The sequence below is a fragment of the Anomaloglossus baeobatrachus genome (genome assembly GCF_048569485.1).
Source record: "Anomaloglossus baeobatrachus isolate aAnoBae1 chromosome 2 unlocalized genomic scaffold, aAnoBae1.hap1 SUPER_2_unloc_1, whole genome shotgun sequence".
NCBI classification, from domain to species: Eukaryota; Metazoa; Chordata; class Amphibia; order Anura; family Aromobatidae; genus Anomaloglossus; species Anomaloglossus baeobatrachus.
Window position 1 is genome coordinate 2,659,661 of NW_027441779.1, and position 24,298 is coordinate 2,683,958.

The window sequence follows — 24,298 nt, forward strand, 5'->3', positions numbered from 1 at the left end:
GGCTAGCCCGTCTCATGGTGGCAATGACGTCGTGCTCACGGTCGACCGACGGTGAGGTGCCACAGATCTCGGTACCACGACCTCCCCGGCCAGTTTGGGGCGACGAGGATGGTGTGGCAGCAATCGATAGCTGGAACTGTGACCAATCCTGAGCCAAGGCGCCTGTCGCCAGAGCTCTTTGATCGTAAGACCGCGTCATGAAAATCGGGACCTTGTTGTTGCCGAGAAGCCATGACGTCGACGTCCGTCTTCATCCTGCGGCTACAGATTTCTTGAAAACAAACGGGTGCAGAGCCCATTCCCCTGCGTCCACGCCCTGGCGACTGAGGAAGTCTGCTTCCTAGTGTTGTACGCCCGGGATATGAACAGCTGATATGGTGTATGCTCTGTCTTCTACCCATAGCAGAATCCGCCGGACCTCTTGGGAGGCTTGTCGACTGCGTAGTCCGCCTTGGTGGTTGGTGTATGCCACCGCTGTGGATAGTCCGACTGAATTCGGATCTATTTGCATTCCAGCCACTGCAGGAAGGCTTGCAGTGCAAGATACACTGCCCAGAGCTCCAGACCACTGAGTTGAAGAGTGGACTCCTCTGAAGACGGTCTTTGACCGTCTGGAAAAGTGACACGTTCCTGTGTAGGGACATCGACTTCCCTCCCATAAGCGAAGAATGTGCTATTGAGGCGGACGCAGATGAAACTGCGTGAAAAAAGCTCGCCTCTGGATGAGGCGCCTCCTTGAAGGAGAGACTGCCCCCTCGTCTGTAGTGAACGCTGTTTGTCCAGCGGAAGCTTCACTATCGCTGAGAGAGTGTGAAAACTCTCCAGGAGATGCCAGCGATTGGGTTCAACCTTGAAAAGTTGAAGACCCACCCGAAACTCTGGGAAGGGTCCAGCGCCATGTTCAGGTTGTGTTGGCATGCTTCTAAAGGAGAGTGCCTTGACCAGTAGATTGCCCAAGTAAAGGATCACAGAGTGACCGTGAGAGCGCGGGACTGCTCCCTCTGCTGCCACGAACTTGGTGAACACCCGTGGGGCTGTCGCCAGCCAAAGGGTATGGCTACGAAACGAAATATTCTCGTCTTTAATAACGAATCGTAGCCAACGCCGGTGCCTCAGAGCAATCGGCACGTGTAGATAAGCATCCTGATGTCTATTGATGTTAGGAAAACTCCTTGAGACAGAGAGGCAATGACGGAGCGGAGTGATGCCATCCGGAACCGCCTGGTTTTCACGTGCTTGTTAAGCAGTATAAATGCCAGAACGGGACGGAAGGAGCCGTCCTATTTTGGCACCACGACCAGGTCGGAGCAAAATGCGTATCTGGTTCCTGAAGAGGAACAGGGATTACCGCTCTTTCCGCCTGCAGAAGAGCCTCGGCTCGGTCGGTGCGGTAGTTTGAAAACAAACTGACTCTCACTCACAGGCCCTTGACCTGCGGTAGGTAAATGCCGCTAAAGCGGGGGAGTCTGCCCCCCCGCGGTTGCGGAGTGAGAGGGCTGAAAATTATGAGGAAAAACACTTTGGTAGCGGGTCCTCCGGCTGCCTTCCCCGGGCGTGATTGAGCCCGCTAGGAATCTATGCCCTTCTGGGCTTTTTGAGTCGTCTTGGATAGTTGAATGATTTCATTCAACCCTTACCAACAGACTATCACTAGATAAAGGCAACCTGGTTAAGCACTTCGTTGGAAGCAGCCTCTGTTCCAATCTCTCAACTACTAGCCTCTGCGTAAAAACACGGAGTTGGCGGATGCCACTGACGTCCGGCTCGTAGAGTCTCGGACAGCAATAACAGCATGATTCGCCATGCCGACATTGCGAGTTAAAGACGCTGCTGGGACCGAGAGTACCTGTGACAGCGACCCCCTGCGCAATACTAGCTGAAATAGCTTGGAGTGCCTTCACGGCTGCGACTGCCGGAGCAACCGACCTGCCGATAGCTTCATAGACAGATTGCAACCAGAGGCCAATCTGCCTGTCAATGGCATTTTGAAGTGAAGTCCTATCCACCACTACAACTATAGATCTAGCTGCAAGCATGGAGATTGGGGATCCACATTTGGATACTGGGTCTAGCGCTTGACCACGTCAGGGGGGAGCGACACGTGTCTCATTAATACGGTCGGAGAAACGCTTATCGTGATAAGCGTGTCGTTTCTGGACTGCTTCTCTGGAGTCAGAGTGCTAAACAAGTACTCAATATACGCTTGAGATACTGAAATAGAGATTTCTCTTGCTGTGAAGCTGACCCCTCCACTGGAGGAGTTGAGGGAGAAATACCCAACCTTTCGTTGATGGACGCAATAAGATTATTCACTATAGCGTCACCATCCGGTGTATCCGGATTGAGAGCGGTCTCAGGATCAGAGTCCTGAACAGCTACGTCTGCCTCAACGTACAGAGAGTACTCCAGCTGGGACCTTGACCAGTGATGGAGTCGAGGGCTAATCCCAGCGAGCCCGCTTAGGCCATCTGGGACTGTCGACCGTGTCGGATGCCTGCTCTCTGGGATGCCTGGAATCACTCTGGCGCCTTGAGATGCTCCAAATCAGGGCGGCCAGGGTCATTGCAACCATATTGCCCACGGTCTGCTTGGGGTGCAAAGTCTGTAAGATGTCAGTCATAGTCACAGACAATATATCAGCGGAAAAACTGCAACTTCGTCCCTGTCTCTGGACAGAGATCACAGGTGGTTCTTTTGGCCACATATAGCAGAGACCCCGGTTGAGCAATTGCACGCACTGGGGGTCCTGGAACCGTATGACATGCAGTACAAGCAGCATAGAAAGCCCGTGCATTGGCAACTTGTCTTTTTCTGCTGTTGTTGTCTAGCTATCTAAGAGCCTAGCCGAGGATAGCGACCGTACAGTGAATAGTCATACAAGCATGAAGTACAAATAAACACTTCAGTACATGTAGTACACGCAGCATTGAAAACTTGTGGCTTGGCACATTTGCTCTTCTGCTGCTGTTGTCTATTTATCTAGGAGCATGAGACAAGGATAGCGACATACAGTGAATGTATAGCATACAAGCCTGACAGTAAACACTGCAGCCCATGCAATCCAAGCAGCATTGAAAGCTTGCGCGTTAGCACCCTAGCCTTTCTGCTGCTGTTGTCTATTTATCCAGGAACATTAGCCAAGGATAGCGACATACAGTGAATGTATAGCATACAAGCATGACAGTAAACACTGCAGCCCATGCAAGTCAAGCAGCATTGAAAACTTGTGCCGTAGCACCATTGCTCTACTGCTGCTTTTGTCTGTTTATCTGGGCGCATTAGCCAAGAATAGCGACATACAGTGAATGTATAGCATAACAATAAACCGTGCAGCACATGCAAGCGAAGCAGCATTGAAAGCTTGTGCCTTAGCACAAATTGCTCTACTGCTGCTGTTGCCCAATCTGACAGTAAACACTGCAGCACATGCAAACGACGAAGCATTGAAAGCATGTGCCTCAGCAGCATTGCTTATTTGCTGCTGTTGCCCAGAATAGCGACAGTACAGTACAGTGCATAGCATATCAGCACACAGTCCAAAAGCCCACTTCAGCATTAGTGGTGTCAGTACTGCTTACCGCCCGCACAAGAGCGGGTGTGAGGTCGCCCAAAAACCTGTGACTGGTTCCGTTCTCCCAGAGTGGAAACCATAATGGCTGCCGGCTTCTCTTCCCCGTCCTGTGCAGAGGGGCGGGCCGTGGGCGAGCCCCAGCCAAGAGCGGGAACCCGGCGTCTCACTGTGTTCAGTGAGAGGGGGCTGGAGAATGCAAAGCAGACTCCAGCTCCCTGCGCTGAGCTTCTGTACAGCGTCCCGCCCCTCCTCTGACTGGCAGGGCTGGGGCGGGAACGAAACGAAAGCTAGGCCGCAAAGCCGGGGACTCGAGTAATAAGCGCGGCCGTCCTATGTGCACGGCCGACGCCGAAGTCCCCCGGCGCACCACAAGTCCCAGCCGCGCCACAATGTAAAAAACAATCAGCAGCGGCCGGCGCGGCCGTTTTCAATACATAAATTCACTCAGCAAAGCTGCAGTGAATAATAGCACCAGCGCTCCGCGCTGTTGTCCCCGGCGCACTAACACTCCCAGCAATGCTGGTGTGTGTGTGCGCGCTTGCCCGGGGACACAGAGTACCTTAATGTAGCAGGGCCCTGTCCCTGACGATACTCAGCTCCATATCCAGCAGGTTCTTTTGGGTCTGTGGATGGAGCTCGGTCTCTGTGCCTGGAGACCGGTAAGATCCCACTTCACCCAGAGCCCCTCATGGGGATGGGGAAGGAAAACAGCATGTGGGCTCCGGCCTCTGTACTAGCAATAAGTACCTCAACCTTACAACACCATCCACGGGTGAGAAGGGAGCATGCTGGGGCCCTATATGGGCCCTCTTTTCTTCCATCCGAGATAGTCAGCAGCTACTGCTGACTAAAATCTGTGGAGCTATGCATGGATGTCTGACCTCCTTCGCACACAAAGCTAAAACTGGAGAACCCGTGATGTCACGGGGGGGTATAGCCAGAAGGGGAGGGGCCTTGCACTTTTTAGTGTAGTGCTTTGTGTGGCCTCCGGAGGGCAGTAGCTATACCCCAATCGTCTGGGTCTCCCAATAGAGCGCTGAAGAAACAATGTGCTACCCAGTAACTGTTACTTTTCAAGACCAAACGGGGGGAAAAATTATGGAATCACTCAATTATGAGGAAAAAATTATGGAATCATGAAAAACAAAAACAAAAGAACACTCCAATACATCACTAGTATTTTGTTGCACCACCTCTGGCTTTTATAACAGCTTGACGTCTCTGAGGCATGGACTTAATGAGTGACAAACCGTACTCATCATTAATCTGGTTCCAACTTTCTCTGATTGCTGTTGCCAGATCAGCTTTGCAGGTTGGAGCGTTGTCATGGCCCATTTTCTTCAACCTCCACCAAATATTTTCAATTGGATTGACATCCGGACTATTTGCAGGCCATGACATTGACCTTATGTGTCTTGTTTCAAGAAATGTTTTCACAGTTTTTGCTCTATGGCAGGATGCATTATCATCTTGATAAATGATTTCATCATCCCCAAACATTCTTTCAATTGATGAAATAAGAAAAGTGTCCAAAATGTCAATGTAAACTTGGGCATTGATTGAAGATGTAATGACAGTCATCTCCCCAGTGCCTTTACCTGACATGCAGCCCCATATAATTAATGGCTGTGGAAATTTACATGTTCTCTTCAGACACTCATCTTTTTATTATTTTAAAAAAATCACTGATCTCGGGAAGACCAACCAGAGAAAACACTGCCGGCAGCCAACAAGGGCGCTCAAGGGCTGCCAGCAGTGCTTTCTCTGGCTGGTCTCCCTGAGATCAGTGATTTTTTTTTGTATTGTTGGTAACTACGCTGGATGGATACCTGGCCTTGGTATTTCCCTTGTCATATCTTTCAACTTATCAAAGAGTTGGATATTGACTAAAAGGGACACTTAATATGGTGGTTATGGTGGTTTCCTAAAAAGAGCCACTCCTTGGCTAGGTCCTTCCCGGAGGGATATCTGTCTAGACTCCTAACGGAGGCTCCACGGACTTTTTTGATCTTTTTATTGTTTAGCTTTTCTGTATGTAAATCCCATTTTCTTTAGGCGATTTCGTATAGTTTGGTCACAGACATTGACTACAGTTTCCTCCCATTCGATCCTCATTTATTTTGTTGTGCACTTCCTGTTTTGGAGACATATTGCATTAAGATTCCTGTCTTGACGCTTTGATGTCTTCCTTGGTCTACGAGTATGTTTGCCTTTAAAAACCTTCCCATGTTATTTGTATTTGGTCAAGATTTTAGACACAGCAAACTGTGAACAACTAACATCTTTTGCAAAACTGCATGATGATTTACCCTCTTAAGAGTTTGATAATCCTCTCCTTTCTTTCAATTGACATCTCTCATGTTGGAGCCATGATTCATGTCAGTCCATTTGGTGTAACAGCTCTCCAAGGTGTGATCACTCATTTTTAGACGCAGACTAACGAGCAGATCTTATTTGATGCAAGCGTTAATTTTGGGAATGAAAATTTACAGGGTGATTTTATAATTTTTTCCCCGTTTGGTCTTGAAAAGTAACTGTTACTGGCTAGCACATTATGTTTTCATGATTTTTTTTTAGTGTTCCTTAAAGCCAGAAAGTTGCCATTTGAAATTACTTTAGTTTGGTCATGTCTGTGATCTGCTTTTTTTTTAAATAAAAGAAAACAACTGAATAAACATCCTCAGAGCCAGTTGATTCCATAATTTTTGCCAGGGGTTGTAATCGATCACAGACTGCACATGAATCAACATTGTGATGCAGCAGCAAAAAAAAAAAAGTAAAAAAGCACACCATTCTGAGATGTATTAAGAGAAGCATGGAGTCTACATCATGTGAAGTAATTAGCCCTCTCTACCCATCTTTGGTGAGACTTCATATGGAATACTATGTCCAGGTCATGGTAACACAGTTAAAATTTAAAAAAAAATAAAAAATATTGAAAAACTGGAGCAAGTTCAGAGATGAGCTACAAGGATATTTTGCAGTGCACTCACCATGTCCTGCAAGGAATGGTTAACAAATCTAGGAATGTCTTGCTTGAAAAAAGGCTGAAAAGAGACTTGATAACTGTCTACAAATATCTGAATATTTGAAACTATCAAAGATATAAAATAAGATGGTCTCTTTGGTCCCAGAAATACATGCCAAACCTTGTTTTGACTTAGTTCCTTGACATTATTTAAATAATATAAATGTAATATGTTATTTTCGAATGTGTTTATATACTGTGCTAAATGAATATGAGTTTATAATCTTGCTTGACTTTGAAACTTAACAAATTGCCTCAACGTCTTCCTTCTTCCCTTTCTCCTCCCCCTTTATATTCCCTAACTCCTTCCATTCCCACTTCCCCTCCAATACCCCTTCCCATCCACTTTTAGCCTACCCTTTCTTCCCTTCCTCTTCCCCTTCTTTGTTATTTCAACAATATTTTTAAGAATGCATTTTAAAATCTTCAATTACCCCCTCCCCTGTTATTGTAAACCCCTTAAAATGTATTAAAGTATACAAATATCTGAAGGGATGTCACAGTGTAGAGTGAGCATCCTTCTCATGTGCACATGGAAACACGGGAAGCAATGGAATGAAACTTAACGGGGTAAGTACAAAAGAAGTCCCTCTACAACTTCTCACAACATAACCTCACATCAAACTCCATGGCACCCAAATGCATCTCAAAGTTCTGACCAATTGGTCCAGGAAGGCATTATCTATCTCCCATTTCTTTGAGATGGCTGGATTTCCATTGTAAATAAGCACTTGTACCCCCCAATATCTCATTGTAGATTGTAAGCTCTCACGAGCAGGGTTGTCTTTCTTCCCTTTAAATATTGTATTTTCTATAACTTCCATTTGTTTGTATATGATCCTCCTGAATTGTAAAGCGCTGTGGAGTATGTTGGCGCTATAGAAATAATGATTAAAATTATATTATTATTATTATTACTACAAGAGGTGGCAAGTTCTCCTACATTAGAAGTCTTCAAACACAGGCTGGGCATACTTCTGTCTGAGCTGGTTAATGAATCCTGCATTGAGCATGAGGTTGGTACCTTCCAACTCTAATATTCTAGGATTCTATAAAATGTAAAGTTTTACTCATTGGAAACTTTTCATGACTCATGGTTCATTTCCAATAAACCCAAAATATCCTGGCTTAGGGCTGATCATTAGTTTGTCCCAGAAAAAGTAAGCATTTATCTCTATGAATCTAAAAATGTTCACAGTACTGACTTCAATGATCAAAGTGACAACGGCTCCGGAAAGATAATAGTTAACAAATTCACAAGCTGTTGCAGTCCACGTCTGAGAGCCTCCAGCTGGCCTGCAAGATACAAAAAAAGAAAAAAAAATACAACATATTGTTAGATAGCAAGGTTTGGGTGCAACTAACTACAACCTTAATTAGAACATGTGGGACACGTGCTCTAAGGAGAAGTGGTAATGGTGGAAACATGCAAATTGTCCTGGTCCCTCCACACCAGTGCCTTATACTAGCCTCCTTAAGAATAAGCACAGAAAGGATAAACTTCTACGTTGTAGCACTTAGTGTACTTTCTGCACTATTAATAATACACATATACATATTATATATATATATATATATATATATATATATATATATATGTGTGTGTGTACACATATACACACACACATATATATATGCACACACATACATATATATATATATATATATATGTATATATATATTCATGCACATTATATATATATATATATATAAACGCACACATATATATATATATATATATATATATATATATATATATGCATCTATATACACACACACACACACACACACACACACACACACACACACACACACACAAACACACACCATCTCATTCAAAGAGTTTTCTTTATTTTCATGACTCTGAAAATTGTAGATGCACTCAAGGCATCAAAACTATGAATTAAAACATGTGGAATGAAATACTTAAAGTGTGAAACTGAAAAATATGTCATTCTAGATTCTTCAAAGTAGCCACTTTTTGCTTTGATTACTGCTTTGCACACTCTTGGCATTGTCTTGATGAGCTTCAAGAGGTAGTCACCGGAAATGGTTTTCCAACAGTCTTGAAGGAAGTCCCAGAAGTGCTTAGCACTTGTTGGCCCTTTTGCCTTCACTCTGCGGTCCAGCTCACCCCAAATTATCTCGATTGGGTTCAGGTCTGGTGACTGTGGAGGCCAGGTCATCTAGGGTAACACCCCATCCCTCTCCTTTTTAGTCAAATAGCCCTTACACAGCCTGGAGGTGTATTTGGGGTCATTGTCCTGTTGAAAAATAAAAGATGGTCCAACTTAACGCAAACCGGATGGAAAAGCATGCCGCTGCAAAATGCTGTGGAAGCAATGCTGGTTCACTATGACTTTAATTTTGAATAAATCATCAACAGTGTCACCAGCAAGGCACCCCCACACCTCCTCCTCCATGCTTGACGGTGGGAACCAGGCATGTAGAGTCCATCCGTTCAGCCTTTGTGCGTCAAACAAAGACACGGTGGTTGGATCCAAAGACCTCAAATTTGGACTCATCAGACCAAAGCTCCACTGGTCTAATGTCCATTCCTTGTGTTCTTTAGCCCAAACAAGTCTCTTCTGCTTGTTGCCTGTCCTTAGCAGTGGTTTCCTAGCAGCTATTTTACCATGAAGGCCTGCTGCACAAAGTCTCCCCTTAACAGTTGTTCTAGAGATGTACCTGCTGCTAGAACTCTGTGTGGCATTGATCTGGTTTCTAATCTGAGCTGCTGTTAACCTGCGATTTTTGAGGCTGGTGACTCGGATAAACTTATCCTCCACAGCAAAGGTGAATCTTGGTCTTAATTTCCTGGGGCGGTCCTCATGTGAGACAGTTTCTTTGTAGCGTTTGATGGTTTTTGCCACTGCACTTGGAGACACTTTCAAAGTTTTCCAAATTTTTCGGACTGACTGACCTTCATTTCTTAAAGTAATGATGGCCACTCGTTTTTCTTTACTTAGACATTGTATTATGACAAGAAAAAAAGCAGCTAACAGTCTATTCAGTTGGACGATCAGCTGTGTATCCACCAGACGTCTGCGCAACACAAATGATGTTCCCAACCCCATTCATAAAGCAATAAATCCCACTTATTAAACCTGACAGGGCACACCTGTGAAGTGAAAACCAATTCCAGTGACTACCTCTTGAAGCTCATCAAGAGAATGCCAAGAGTGTGCAAAGCAGTAATCAAAACAAAAGGTGGCTACTTTGAAGAACCTAGAATATAAGACATATTTTCAGTTGTTTCACACTTTTTTGTTACGTATTTCATTCCACGTGTTAATTCATAGTTCTGATGCCTTTAATGTGAATCTACAATTTTCAGAGTCATGAAATTAAAGAAAACTCTTTGAATAAGAAGGTGTGTCTAAACTTTTGGTCTGTACTGTACATACAGTGCCTTGCGAAAGTTTTCGGTCCCCTTGAATTTTTCAACCTTTTCCCACATTTCAGGCTTCAAACATTAAGATAAAAACTTTAATGTTATGTGAAGAATCAACAACAAGTGGACAATTGTGAAGTTGAACAAAATGTATTGCTTATTTTAAACTTTTTGAAAAAAAGAGAATTTTGTTTACTTACCGTAAATTCTTTTTCTTATAGTTCCGTATTGGGAGACCCAGACCATGGGTGTTTAGCTTCTGCCTCCGGAGGACACACAAAGTACTACACTTAAAAGTGTAGCTCCTCCCTCTGAGCTTATACACCCCCTGGAGAACCAGATCTAGCCAGTTTAGTGCAAAAGCTGAAGGAGAATAGCCACCCACAAGTAGAACCGAGCAAGAACCGGAACAACCGGAGACTCTGTCCACGACAACAGCCGGTGATAACACACGGAACAAGAAAATTGTCAACAGGCAACAGGGAGGGAGCTGGGTCTCCCAATACGGAACTATAAGAAAAAGAATTTACGGTAAGTAAACAAAATTCTCATTTTCTTTATCGTTCCTATGGGAGACCCAGACCATGGGACGTTCCAAATCTGTCCCTGGGTGGGAATAAACAGAAAAAACTAAGAAGTAGGCGAAGCCTAACTTCACAAGTGGGCGACAGCCGCCTGAAGGATGCGTCTGCCCAAGCTCGCATCTGCCGAAGCATGAGCATGCACTTGGTAGTGCTTCGAAAAGGTATGCAGGCTAGTCCAAGTGTCAACCTGACAGACTTGTTGAGCCGTAGCCTGGTGCCTAAAAGCCCAAGAGGCACCGACAGTTCTGGTCGAGTGTGCTTTGAAAAGCTTGAGAGGTGCACCGCCTAAGCGCAGCGGTGCGAGACACATAAATCTGGAGAGCACGCACCAGATCCAGAGAATCCAGCGCTTTCTCAAAGCGATGAACAAGGGCCGGACAGAAGGAAGGCAAGGAAATGTCCTGGTTAAGGTGGAAGGGAGAGACCACCTTAGGAAGAAAGTCCGGAGTCGGACGGAGAACTACCTTGTCTTGGTGAAAAACCAAAAAAGGTGACTCCGAGGAGAGCGCAGCCAAATCAGAGACTCTCCTGAGAGTAGTTATGGCAACTAGAAAGGCCACCCTTTGAGAAAGACGATACAAAGAAACCTCCCTAAGGGGCTCAAGAAGGGAATTTTGTTACTTACCGTAAATTCCTTTTCTTCTAGCTCTTATTGGGAGACCCAGACGATTGGGGTATAGCTACTGCCTCCGGAGGCCACACAAAGCACTACACTAAAAAGTGCAAGGCCCCTCCCCTTCTGGCTATACCCCCCCGTGGTATCACGGGTTCTCCAGTTTTAGTGCCAAAGCAAGAAGGAGGAAAGCCAATAACTGGTTTAAACAAATTAACTCCGAGTAACATCGGAGAACTGAAAAACCGTTCAACATGAACAACATGTGTACCCGCAAACAACAAAAAAATCCCGAAGGACAACAGGGCGGGTGCTGGGTCTCCCAATAAGAGCTAGAAGAAAAGGAATTTACGGTAAGTAACAAAATTCCCTTCTTCTTCAGCGCTCTATTGGGAGACCCAGACGATTGGGACGTCCAAAAGCTGTCCCTGGGTGGGTAAAGAAATACCGCATGTTAGAGCTGCAAAACAGCCCTCCCCTACGGGGGTGTCACTGCCGCCTGCAGGACTCTTCTACCTAAGCTGGCGTCCGCCGAAGCATAGGTATGCATCTGATAATGCTTGGTGAAAGTGTGCAGACTGGACCAGGTAGCTGCCTGGCACACTTGTTGAGCCGAAGCCTGGTGTCGTAATGCCCAGGACGCACCCACGGCTCTGGGTGAGTGGGCTTTTAGCCCTGAAGGAACCGGAAGCCCCGCAGAACGGTAGGCCTCTAGAATTGGTTCTTTGATCCATCGAGCCAGGGTGGCTTCAGAAGCCTGCAACCCCTTGCGCGGACCAGCGACAAGGACAAAAAAATGCATCGGAACGGCGCGTGGGCGCCGTGCGGGAAATGTAGATTCTGAGTGCTCTCACCAGATCTAACAAACGTAAGTCCTTTCCATACCGGTGAACCGGATGAGGACAAAAGGAAGGCAAGGATATATCCTGATTAAGATGAAATGAGGATACGACCTTAGGGAGAAAACTCCGGAATGGGGCGCAGCACTACCTTGTCCTGGTGGAACACCAGGAAGGGAGCCTTGGATGAAGAGCTGCCAGCTCAGACACTCGCCGAAGCGATGTGATCGCAACGAGAAACGCCACCTTCTGTGACAGGCGAGAAATGAAACTTCCTTCAGAGGCTCGAAAGGCGGCTTCTGGAGAGCAACTAGTACCCTGTTGAGATCCCATGGATCTAACGGCCGCTTATACGGGGGTACGATATGACAGACCCCCTGTAGGAACGTGCGCACCCTAGAAAGACGTGCTAGACGCCTCTGAAAGAATACGGATAGTGCCGAGACTTGCCCCTTAAGGGAGCCGAGCGACAAGCCCTTTTCTAACCCCGATTGCAGGAAGGAAAGAAAAGTAGGCAATGCAAATGGCCAGGGAGACCCTCCCTGAGCCGAGCACCAGGTTAAGAAAATCTTCCACGTTCTGTGGTAGATCTTAGCAGAAGTGGACTTCCTAGCCTGTTTCATGGTGGCAACGACCCCTTGGGATAATCCTGAAGACGCTAGGATCCAGGACTCAATGGCCACACAGTCAGGTTCAGGGCCGCAGAATTCCGATGGAAAAACGGCCCTTGGAACAGTAATTCTGGCCGGCCTGGTAGTGACCACGGTCGGCCGACCGTGAGATGCCACAGATCCGGGTACCACGATCTCCTCGGCCAGTCTGGGGCGACGAGTATGACGCGGCTGCAATCGGATCTGATTTTTGCGCAGTACTCTGGGCAAGATTGCCAGAGGTGGAAACACATATGGGAGCCGGAACTGCGACCAATCTTGCACTAAGGCGTCTGCCGCCAGAGCTCTGTGATCGCGCGATCGTGCCATAAATGCCGGGACCTTGTTGTTGTGCCGAGACGCCATTAGGTCGACGTCCGGCACCCCCCAGCGGCGACAGATTTCCTGAAACACGTCCGGGTGAAGGGACCATTCCCCTGCGTCCATACCCTGGCGACTGAGGAAGTCTGCTTCCCATTTTTCTACGCCCGGGATGTGAACTGCGGATATGGTGGATGCTGTGTCCTCCACTCACATGAGGATTCGCCGGACTTCCTGGAAGGCTTGCCGACTGCGCGTCTCTCCTTGGTGGTTGATGTATGCCACCACTGTGGAGTTGTCCGACTGGATTCGGATCTGCTCTCTTTCTAGCCACTGCTGGAAAGCTAGTAGGGCAAGATACCCTGCCCTGATTTCCAGAACATTGATCTGAAGGGTGGACTCCTGCTGAGTCCACGTCCCCTGAGCCCTGTGGCGGAGACAAACTGCTCCCCACCCTGACAGACTCGCATCTGTCGTGACTACTGCCCAGGATGGGGGTAGGAAGGATCTTCACTGTGACAATGAGGTGGAAATACGCCACCATTGCAGAGAGTCCTTGGCCGTCTGGGAAAGGGAGACTTTCCTGTCCAGGGAGGTTGACTGCCCGTCCCATTGGCGGAGAATGTCCCATTGAAGTTGGCGCAGATGAAACTGCGCAAAGGGAACTGCCTCCATGGCTGCCACCATCTTCCCTAGGAAGTGCATGAGGCGCCTTAAGGGGTGCGACTGGCCTTGAAGGAGAGACTGCACCTCTGTCTGCAGTGAACGCTGCTTGTTCAGCGGAAGCTTCACTATCGCTGATAGAGTGTGAAACTCCATGCCGAGATACGTTAGTGATTGAGTCGGTGACAGATTTGACCTTGCCAGATTGATGATCCACCCGAAAGTCTGGAGAGTCTCCAGCGTAACATTCAGGCTGCGTTGGCATGCCTCGAGGGAGGGTGCTTTGACGAGTAGATCGTCCAAGTAAGGGATCACCGAGTGTCCCTGAGAGTGCAAGGCTGCTACCACTGCTGCCATGACCTTGGTGAACACCCGTGGGGCTGTCGCCAGACCGAATGGCAGAGCTACGAACTGAAGATGGTCGTCTCCTATCACAAAACGTAGAAAACGTTGGTGCTCCGTAGCAATTGGCACGTGGAGATAGGCATCTTTGATGTCTGTTGAGGCAAGGAAGTCTCCTTGAGACATTGAGGTAATGACGGATCGGAGGGATTCCATCCGGAACCGCCTGGCGTGCACATGATTGTTGAGCAGTTTTAGGTCCAGAACAGGACGGAAGGAGCCGTCCTGTTTTGGAGCCACAAAGAGATTGGAGTACAAACCCTCGCCCTCGTTCCTGAGGGGGGGACAGGGATCACCACTCCTTCTGCTCTTAAGAGCGTCCACCGCCTGCAGCAGGGCATCTGCTCGGTGGAGAGGTGGGGCCGTTCCGAAGAATGGAGTCGGAGGACGAGAACAGAACACTGTCCTGTGCACGTGAGCACAATGTCCGCCACCCACCGGTCTGTGACCTGTGGCAGCTAAATGTCGCCAAAGGCGGGGGAGTCTGCCATCAACCGCGGATGCGGAGAGAGAGAGAGAGAGCTGAGAGTCATGAGGAGACCACCTTGGTAGCGGTTCCTCCGGCTGCCTTCCTTGGGCGTGATTGAGCCCGGCCGGAATCTGAGCCCGTCTGAGGTTTTGTAGCCCTTTTGCACGAGGACAATTGGGACCTGCCCGAGCTTGGGAAGGACCGAAACCTCGACTGTACTTTTAGGACAGCATTAATAGGGTAAGTCGCAGTGCAGACATTGCGGGGTTACGGACGCCTCTGCGGTACAGATGTACATGTGCTCAAGGCCAGCTGCGCAAGAACAGCTGAACAGGTTAGGTTGCCTATACGGCTGTGAATGCCGGAGCAACCGACACGCCGATAGCCTCCTAGACAGATTTCAACCAGAGTCCATCTGTCTGTGAATTGGCATCTTTAAGTGAAGCCCCATCTCCAGTGCAACTATGTCTCTAGACGCAAGCCTGGAGCTTGGAGAATCCACCTTTGGACCCTGGGTCCAACGCTTGACCACGTCAGGGGAAAAGGGATAACGTGTATCTTTAAAAAACGTTTGGAGAAAACGCTTATCTGGTAAGCGTGGTGTTTCTGGACTGCTTCTCTGAAGTCAGCGTGGCCAGAAAAATACTCAATATCCGTTTGAGATACTGAAAAGGGACTTCTCCTGCTGTGAAGCTGACTCCTCCACTGGGGGAGCTGAGGGAGAAAGATCCAACCTTCCATTGATGGACGCTATAGGATCATTCCGTATGGCGTTACCATCCGGTGTATCCGGATTGAGAGCGATGTCAGGATCAAAGTCCTGGAGAGCTGCCTTATCCTACAGAGAGTCCTCCTGGGACCCCCCCGTTCCAAATGAGGTTGGTCAGGAAGATTGCCCATGGCCTGTCTGGACTGCAAGTCTCTATCTTATGACAATATATCTGTCGAAACTGCAACTCCGTCCCTGTCCTTGGACAGGGTTGACAGGTGGTTTCTTAGGCCACGACTAGTAGAGACCCCGGCAGACGAAGTGCTAGAGACCCCGGCAGACGAAGTGCTACAGGGGAGCATGCACACAATGGGACGGTGTCATGAATAGCATCCCATGTAGTAAAAACAGCACTGAAAAACTGTGTTGCTTTTTTGCCGCTGCCGACTAGCCATCTAGAAGTATATAGCCAAGAATGGTGACCGTACAGTGCAATGTATAGCATACAAGCATAAAGTACAAATGAACACTGCAGCACAAGCAATACAAGCAGCATAGAAGCCTATGCCCTGGCACCCCTGCTCTTCTGCTGCTGTAGACAAGTCATCTAGGGGAATATAGCCCAGAAGAGTGACCATACAGTGCGCTGTATAGCATACAAGCACAAGTACAAATGCACACTGCAGCCCATGCAATACAAGCAGCATAGAAAAAAAACCTGTGCCCCAGCACCCTTGGTTTTCAGCTGCTGTAGTCTAGCCATTCCAGGAGAATATAGCTAAAACTAGCGACTGTACAGTGCAATGTATAGCATACAAGCATAAATACAAATGAACACTTCAGTACGTGCAATACAAGCAGCATAGAAAGCCTGTGCCTTAGCACACCTGCTTTCCTGCTGCTGATGTGTCGCTCTCCAAGCGGGCATATAGCGACCTATGCAGTTAAAATACACATGTACACACTGCAGTATATATTGGGGTCAGCACTTTGTGTGCCGCTTACCGCCCGCCTATAAGCGGGTGTATGGTCGCCATAGTCCTGCCTGGTTGCCGAAAGACCGAGCTCGGACTGCGGTAATGGCTGCCGGCGTCTTCCCCAGCTCGTGTGAGGAGGGGCGGGCCGTGGGCGTGCCCCAAGTCAGAGCGGGGAGGGGGCGGGAACGAAGCGGCACTAGGCCGCAGAAGCCGGGGACTGGATTTATAAGCGCCGCCGCCGTAAAAGCGCGGTCGGCGCCCAGTCCCCGGCGGACTACAAGTCCCAGCCGCGCCGCCGCTCCCGGAGCGTCCGGCGCGGTAGTTCCCAATACACAAAGTCACTCAGCAAAGCTGCAGTGACTGTAACCCTTTACTGTCCCCGGCGCACTAGCACACCCAGCCAGTCTGGAGTGTGCTGTGTCTGTGTGTCCGGGGACACAGAGTACCTGTAATGGTGCAGGGCCATGTCCCTGAACGGTACTCCAGCTCCGTATCCAGCAGGTTCAAATGGGTCTGTGGATGGAGCCCGGCGTCAGAGCTTTGAGGCCGGCAGGATCCCACTTCCTCAGAGCCCCTCAGGGGGATGTGGAAGGAAAGCAGCATGTGGGCTCCAGCCTCCGTACCAGCAATAGGTACCTCAACCTTACAACACCATCAACGGGTGAGAAGGGAGCATGCTGGGGGCCCTATATGGGCCCTCTTTTCTTCCATCCGAAATAGTCAGCAGCTACTGCTGACTAAAATCTGTGGAGCTATGCATGGATGTCTGACCTCCTTCGCACAAAGCTTGAAAACTGGAGAACCCGTGATACCACGGGGGGGTATAGCCAGAAGGGGAGGGGCCTTGCACTTTTTAGTGTAGTGCTTTGTGTGGCCTCCGGAGGCAGTAGCTATACCCCAATCGTCTGGGTCTCCCAATAGAGCGCTGAAGAAAAGGGGGTTTCTGCAATACCGTGAGGACCAAGTTAAGGTCCTAGGGATCCAAGGGCCGCCGATAAGGTGGAATGATGTGAGAAGCGCCTTGCATGAAGGTGCGGACCTGAGCCAGCCGGGCGAGACGCCGCTGGAACAGCACTGATAGAGCTGAGACTTGTCCCTTGAGAGAGTTGAGGGACAGTCCTAGCGGACTGTAAAAAAGACAGAAGGGTCGGCAACGAGAATGGCCAAGGAGGATGGCCGGAAGAGCGACACCAGGACAGGAAAATTTTCCAAGTCCTGTGATAGATCTTGACGGAGAAAGACTTACGGGCCCGAGTCATAGTGGAGCTGACTTCAGGAGGAATACCAGAAGCCGTCAAAATCCAGGACTCAAGAGCCACGCCGTCAAATTGAGTGCCGCAGAATTCGGGCGGAAAAACGGACCTTGCGAGAGTAGGTCTGGACGATCCGGAAGATGCCACGGCATCTCTACGGACAGTTGGAGCAGGTCCGGATACCAAGCTCGCCTAGGCCAGTCCGGTGCAATGAGGATGACTCGACGGCCCTCCGTTCTGATCTTGCGCAGGACTCTGGGCAAGAGAGCTAGAGGGGGAAACACGTAGGACAGACGAAACTGGGACCAATCCTGAACCAGAGCATCCGCGGCGAAGGCCTGAGGATCGTGGGAGCGAGCCACGTAAACCAGAACCTTGTTGTTGTGACGGGATGCCATTAGGTCCACGTTCGCAGTGCCCCACTTGCGGCAGATTGACTGAAACACTGCCGGGTGCAGGGACCACTCGCCACCGTCCACGGATTGACGGCTGACATAATCTGCCTCCCAGTTTTCTACGCCTGGGATGTGGACTGCGGATATGGTGGACTTGGAGTCCTCCGCCCATTGAAGAATGCGTTGGACCTCCAACATTGCCAGGCGGCTGCGTGTCCCGCCTTGGTGATTGATGTAGGCAACTGCTGTCGCGTTGTCTGACTGGACTCGAATGTGCCTGCCCGCCAACAGGTGGTGAAAGGCTAGGAGAGCTAGAAGCACAGCTCTGGTTTCCAGCACATTGATTGAAAGGGCTGACTCGGACGGAGTCCAAGTGCCCTGTGCTCTGAGGTGGAGATATACCGCTCCCCAGCCGGATAGGCTGGCATCCGTGGTGAGAATCACCCAGGACGGAGTCAGAAAGGAGCACCCTTGGGACAGGGAGAGGGGTCGAAGCCACCACTGAAGAGAGCTCCTGGTCCGTGGCGACAGAGCCACTAACCTGTGTAAGGAGGAAGGCCGCTTACCCCAACAGCGGAGAATGTCCAGCTGCAGGGGGCGCAGATGGAACTGGGCAAAGGGAACCGCCTCCATGGACGCCACCATTTGACCCAGCACCTGCATCAGGCGCCTGAGGGTATAACGGCGGGGCCGCAGCAGAGAGCGCACCGCTACCCGGAGAGACTGCTGTTTGACGAAGAGCAACTTTACAAGTGCCGGCAAAGTCTCGAACTGCATCCCTAGGCTCTGGGTCGGAGTCAGGGTGGACTTGGGAAGATTGACAAGCCACCCGAATTGGGCTAGAGTGGCGAGAGTGAGCGAGACACTCCGCTGACATTCTGCGCTGGATGGAGCCTTGACCAGAAGGTCGTCCAGATAAGGAAGCACTGCCAACCTCTGGAGGTGCAGGACCGCAATCACTGCCGCCATGACCTTGGTGAATACCCGAGGGGCCGTGGCTAACCCGAAGGGGAGAGCCACGAATTGGAAATGATCCTCTCCTATCGCAAAACGTAACCAACGCTGGTGTGACACTGCGATTGGCACATGTAGATAGGCATCTCTGATGTCGAAGGACGCCAGGAAGAAGGGAATTTTGTTACTTACCGTAAATTCCTTTTCTTCTAGCTCCAATTGGGAGACCCAGACGATTGGGTGTATAGCTACTGCCTCCGGAGGCCACACAAAGTATTACACTAAAAAGTGTAAGGCCCCTCCCCTTCTGGCTATACACCCCCCGTGGGATCACGGGCTGCTTCAGTTTTAGTGCTAAAGCAAGAAGGAGGAAAGCCAATAACAAATTCAATCCGAAGTAACATCGGAGAACTGAAAACCGTTCAACATGAACAACATGTGTACCCGAACAACCAAAAATCCCGAAGGAAACAGGGCGGGTGCTGGGTCTCCCAATTGGAGCTAGAAGAAAAGGAATTTACGGTAAGTAAACAAAATTCCCTTCTTCTTCGGCGCTCCATTGGGAGACCCAGACGATTGGGACGTCCAAAAGCAGTCCCTGGGTGGGTAAATTAATACCTCATGTTAGAGCTGTAAAACAGCCCTTCCCTACAAGGAGGCAACCGCCGCCTGCAGGACTCTTCTACCTAAGCTGGCATCCGCCTAAGCGTAGGTATGCACCTGACAATGCTTGGTGAAAGTGTGCAGACTCGACCAGGTAGCTGCCTGGCACACCTGCTGAGCCGTAGCCTGGTGCCGTAATGCCTAGGGCGCACCCACGGCTCTGGTAGAATGGGCTTTCAGCCCTGATGGAACCGGAAGCCCAGCAGAACAGTAGGCTTCAAGAATTGGTTCCTTGATCCATCGAGCCAGGGTGGATTTGGAAGCCTGCGACTCTTTACGCTGATTAGCGACAAGCACAGAGAGTGCATCCGAGCGGCGCAGAGGCGCCGTGCGGGAAATGTAGATTCTGAGTGCTCTCACCAGATCCAACAAATGCAAATCCATTTCATATCGATGAAATGGATGAGGCAAAAGGAAGGTAAGGAGATATCCTGATTGAGATGAAAGGGGGATACCACCTTAGGGAGAACTCCGGAATCGGGCGCAGCACTACCTTGCCTTGGTGAAACACCAGGAAGGAAGCTTTTGGATGACAGCGCTGCTAGCTCGGACACTCTCCTAAGAGACGTGACCGCTACCAGAAAGGCCTCTTTCTGGGAAAGTCGAGAGAGTGAAACATCCCTCAGCGGCTCGAAGGGCGGCTTCTGGAGAGCAATTAGTACCCTGTTCAGATCCCATGGGTCCAACGGCCATTTGTACAGAGGGACAATGTGACAAACCTCCTGCAGGAACGTGTGTACCTGAGGAAGTGGTGCTAGGCGCTTCTGAAGAATACAGATAGCGCTGAGACTTGTCCTTTAAAGGTGCCGAGTGACAACCTTTTTCCAAACCAGATTGCAGGAAGGAAGGAAAAGAAGGGAATGCAAATGGGCAGGGAGACACTCCCTGAGCAGAGCATTAAGAGAAGAATATCCTCCACATCCTGTGGTAGATCTTGGCAGACGTCGGTTTTCTAGTCTGTCTCATGGTGGCAATGACGTCCTGAGATAATCCTGAAGACGCTAGGATTCAGGACTCAAAGGCCATACCGTCAGGTTCAGGGCCGTAGAATTCAGATGGAAAAAACGGCACTTGGGACAGTAAGTCTGGCCGGGCTGGTAGTGCCCACGGTTGGCAGACCGTGAGATGCCACAGATCCGGGGACTACGACCTCCTCGGCCAGTCTGTGGCGATGAGGATGGCGCGGCGGCAAACGGACCTGATGTTGCGTAGCCCTCTGGGCAGCAGTGTCAGAGGGGGAAACACATAGGTAGCTGGAACTGCGACCAAACCTGAACTAAGGCGTCTGCCGCCAGAGCTCTTTGATCGTGATACCGCGCCATGAAAATCGGAACCTTGTTGTTGTGCCGAGACGCTATTAGGTCGACGTTCAGCATCCCCCAGCGTTGACAGATTTCCTGAAAACCATCCGGGTGAAGATACCCTTCCCCTGCGTCCATACCCTGGCAACTGAGGAAGTCTGCTTCCCAGTTTTCTGCGCCCGGGATGTGAACTGCGGATATGGTGGATGCTCTGTCTTCCACCCCCATCAGACTCCGCCGGACTTCCTGGGAGGCTTGCCGACTGCGTGTTCCGCCTTGGTGGTAGATGTATGCCACCGCTGTGGAGTTGTCCGACTGAATTCGGACGTGTGTGCTTTCCAGCCACGGCTGGAAGGCTTGCAGGGCAAGATACACTGCCCAGATTTCCAGCACATTGATTTGAAGGATGGACTCCTCTGAAGAGAGTCCTTGACCGTCTGAGAAGGGGGACGTTCCTTCTAGGGACGTCGACTTCCCATCCCATTGGCAAAGAATGCCACATTGGAGTGGACGCAGATGAAACTGCGCGAAAGTGACTGCCTCTGCATGAGGCGTGTTAAGGGGTGTGACTGGCCTTGAAGGAGAGACTGCACCCCCGTCTGTAGTGAACGCTGTTTGTCCAGCGGAAGCTTCACTATCGCTGAGGGAGCGTGACACTCCATGCCCAGATATGTCAGCGATTGGGTCGGTGTCAGATTTAACCTTGAGAAGTTGATGATCCACCCGAAACTCTGGAGAGTCTCCAGCGCTACGCTCAGGCTGTGTTGGCATGCCTCTTGAGAGGGTGCCTTGACAAGTCGACCGTCCAAGGAAGGATCACCGAGTGACCCTGAGAGTGCAGGACTGCTCCCACTGCTGCCCTGAACTTGGTGAAAACCCGTAGGGCTGTCGCCAGACCGAAGGGCAGGGTTACGAACTGAAGATGCTCGTCTTCAATAACGAAACGTAGCAAACGTTGGTGCTCTGGAGCAATCGGCACGTGGAGATAAGCATCCTGATGTCTATTGATGCTAGGAAATCTCCTTGAGACATTGAGGCAATGACGGAGCGGAGGGATGCCATCCGGAACCGCCTGGCCTTCACGTGCTTGTTGAGCAGTTTTAGGTCCCCCACAATCAGATTGGAGGAAAAACCGTGTCTTGTTCCTGAAGAGGAACAGGAATTACCACTCCTTCTGCCTGCAGAAGAGCATCGGCTCGGTGGGTAGGTGAGGAAGTTCTGAAGAATCGAGCCGGAGGCCGAGAACAGAACTCTATCCTGTACACGTGAGACACAATGTCTCTCACCCACCGGTCTGTGACCTGTGGCAGCTAAATGTCGCCAAGGCGAGAGAGTCTGCCACCAACCGCGGATGCGGAGAGAGAGAGCTTAAAGTCATGAGGAGACCGCCTTGGAAGCGGTTCCTCTGGCTGCCTTCCTTGGGCGTGATTGAGCCCGCCTGGAATCTGAGCCCCTCTGAGCCTTTTGAGCCCTTTTGGACTAGGACAATTTGGACCTGCCCGAGCCTGGGAAGGACCGAAACCTCGACTGTCTCTCTCGGACAGCATTAATAGGGTAAGTCGCAATGCAGACATTGCGAGGATAAGGACGCTACCTGCGGCACAGATGTACCTGTGCTCAAGACCAGCTGCGCAAGACCAGCTGACATAGCTTAGAGTGCCCATACGGCTGCGAATGCCGGAGCAACCGACACGCCGATAGCTTCATAGACAGATTTCAACCAGAGGTCCATCTGTCTGTCAATGGCATCTTTAAGTGAAGTCCCATCTCCCCTGCAACTATGGATCTATCCGCAAGCCTGGAGATTGGGGGATCCACCTTTGGACCCTGGGTCCAGCGCCTGACCACGTCAGGGGGAAAGGGATAACATGTATCCTTAATACATTTGGAGAAACGCTTATCTGGTAAGCGTGGTGATTCTGAAGTGCTTCTCTGAAGTCAGCGTGGCCAGAAAAGTACTCAATATACGCTTGAGATACTGAAATGGGATTTCTCCTGCTGGAAGCTGACTCCTCCACTGAAGGAGCAGGGGGAGAAATATCCAACATGCCATTGCTGGACGCTATAAGATCATTCACCATGGCGTCACCATCCGGTGTATCCGGATTGAGAGCGGTGTCAGGATCAAAGTCCTGATCAGCGACGTCTGCCTCATCATACAGAGAGTCCTCTGCTGTGACCCTGACTAGTGATGGGGCCGAGTGCCGCTCCCAGCGAGCTCGCTTAGGCTGTCTGGGACTGTCGTCCGTGTCAGAGCCTTCACCCTGGAATGCCTGGGACCCCCCCGGAGCACTGATTTTGTTCCAAATGAGGGTGGCCAGGGAGCAATGATCAAGATTGCCCATGGCCTGTCTGGACTGCAAGTCACTATCCCATGACAATCTATCAGCCGAAACTGCAACACCGTCCCTGTCCATGGACAGGGTTCACAGGTGGTTCCTTTGGCCACCTCTAGTAGAGACCCCGGCTGACCAAGTGCTACAGGGGAGCATTGCACACAACGGGGGTCAGTGGAACCTGCCGGTGGAACAGTATCACATGCAGTAAAAGTAGCATAGAAAGCCTGTGTTGCTTTTTTGCTGCTGTAGTCTAGCCATCTAGGAGCATATAGCCAAGAATAGCGACCGTACAGTGCAATGTATAGCATACAAGCATAAAGTACAAATGAGCACTTCAGCACATGCAATATGAGCAGCTTAGAAAGCCTGTGCCTTGGCACCCTTGCTTTTTTGCTGCTGTAGACTAGCCATCTAGGAGAATATCGCCAAGAATAGCGACCGTACAGTGCAATGTATAGCATACAAGCATAAGTACAAATGAACACTTCAGCACATGCAATACAAGCAGCCTAGAAAAACTGTGCCTTAGCACCTTTGCTTTTTTGCTGCTGTAGTCTAGCCATTCTAGGAGAATATAGCCAAGAATAGCGACCGTACAGTGCAATGTATAGCATACAAGCATAAGTACAAATGAACACTTCAGCACATGCAATACAAGCAGCATAGAAAGCCTGTGCCTTAGCACCCTTGCTTTTTTGCTGCTGTTGTCTCGCCATCTAAGAGGGCATATAGCCAAAAATAGCGACCTACAGTGCAGTGTAAGCATAAAATACAAATGGACACAACGGTATTTAGTGGGGTCAGCACTTCAGGTGCTGCTTACCGCCCGCCTATAAGCGGGTGTGTGGTCGCCAGAGTCCTGTGACTGGTTGCCCAGAGCTTGTCTCCGTTCTCCAGCTCGGACTGCAGGAATGGCTGCCGGCGTCCTTCTCCAGCTCGTGTGACGAGGGGCGGGCCGTGGGCGTGCCCCAGGCAAGAGCGGGAAACCGGCGTCCCACTGTGTCCAGTGAAGGGGGCTGGAGAATGCAAAGCAGACTCCAGCCCTCGGCGCTGACTTTCTGTACAGCGTCCCGCCTCTCCCCTGACTGGCAGGGCTGGGGGCGGGAACGAAACGAAAACTAGGCCGCAAAGCCGGGGACTCGAGTAATAAGCGCGGCCGTCCTATGCACGGCC

At 49.9% G+C, this 24,298-nt stretch overlaps 1 protein-coding gene across 1 annotated transcript in view; it reads right to left on the reverse strand.

The window, feature by feature from the left end:
• RNF17 (ring finger protein 17) overlaps positions 1-24,298 on the reverse strand; it is a 733,334-nt gene that overhangs the window by 216,122 nt on the left and 492,914 nt on the right. Inside the window, exon 25 of the mRNA XM_075331310.1 lies at positions 7,805-7,895. Coding sequence (XP_075187425.1) covers positions 7,805-7,895 — 91 coding nt within the window. The remainder of the gene's footprint in view (positions 1-7,804; positions 7,896-24,298) is intronic.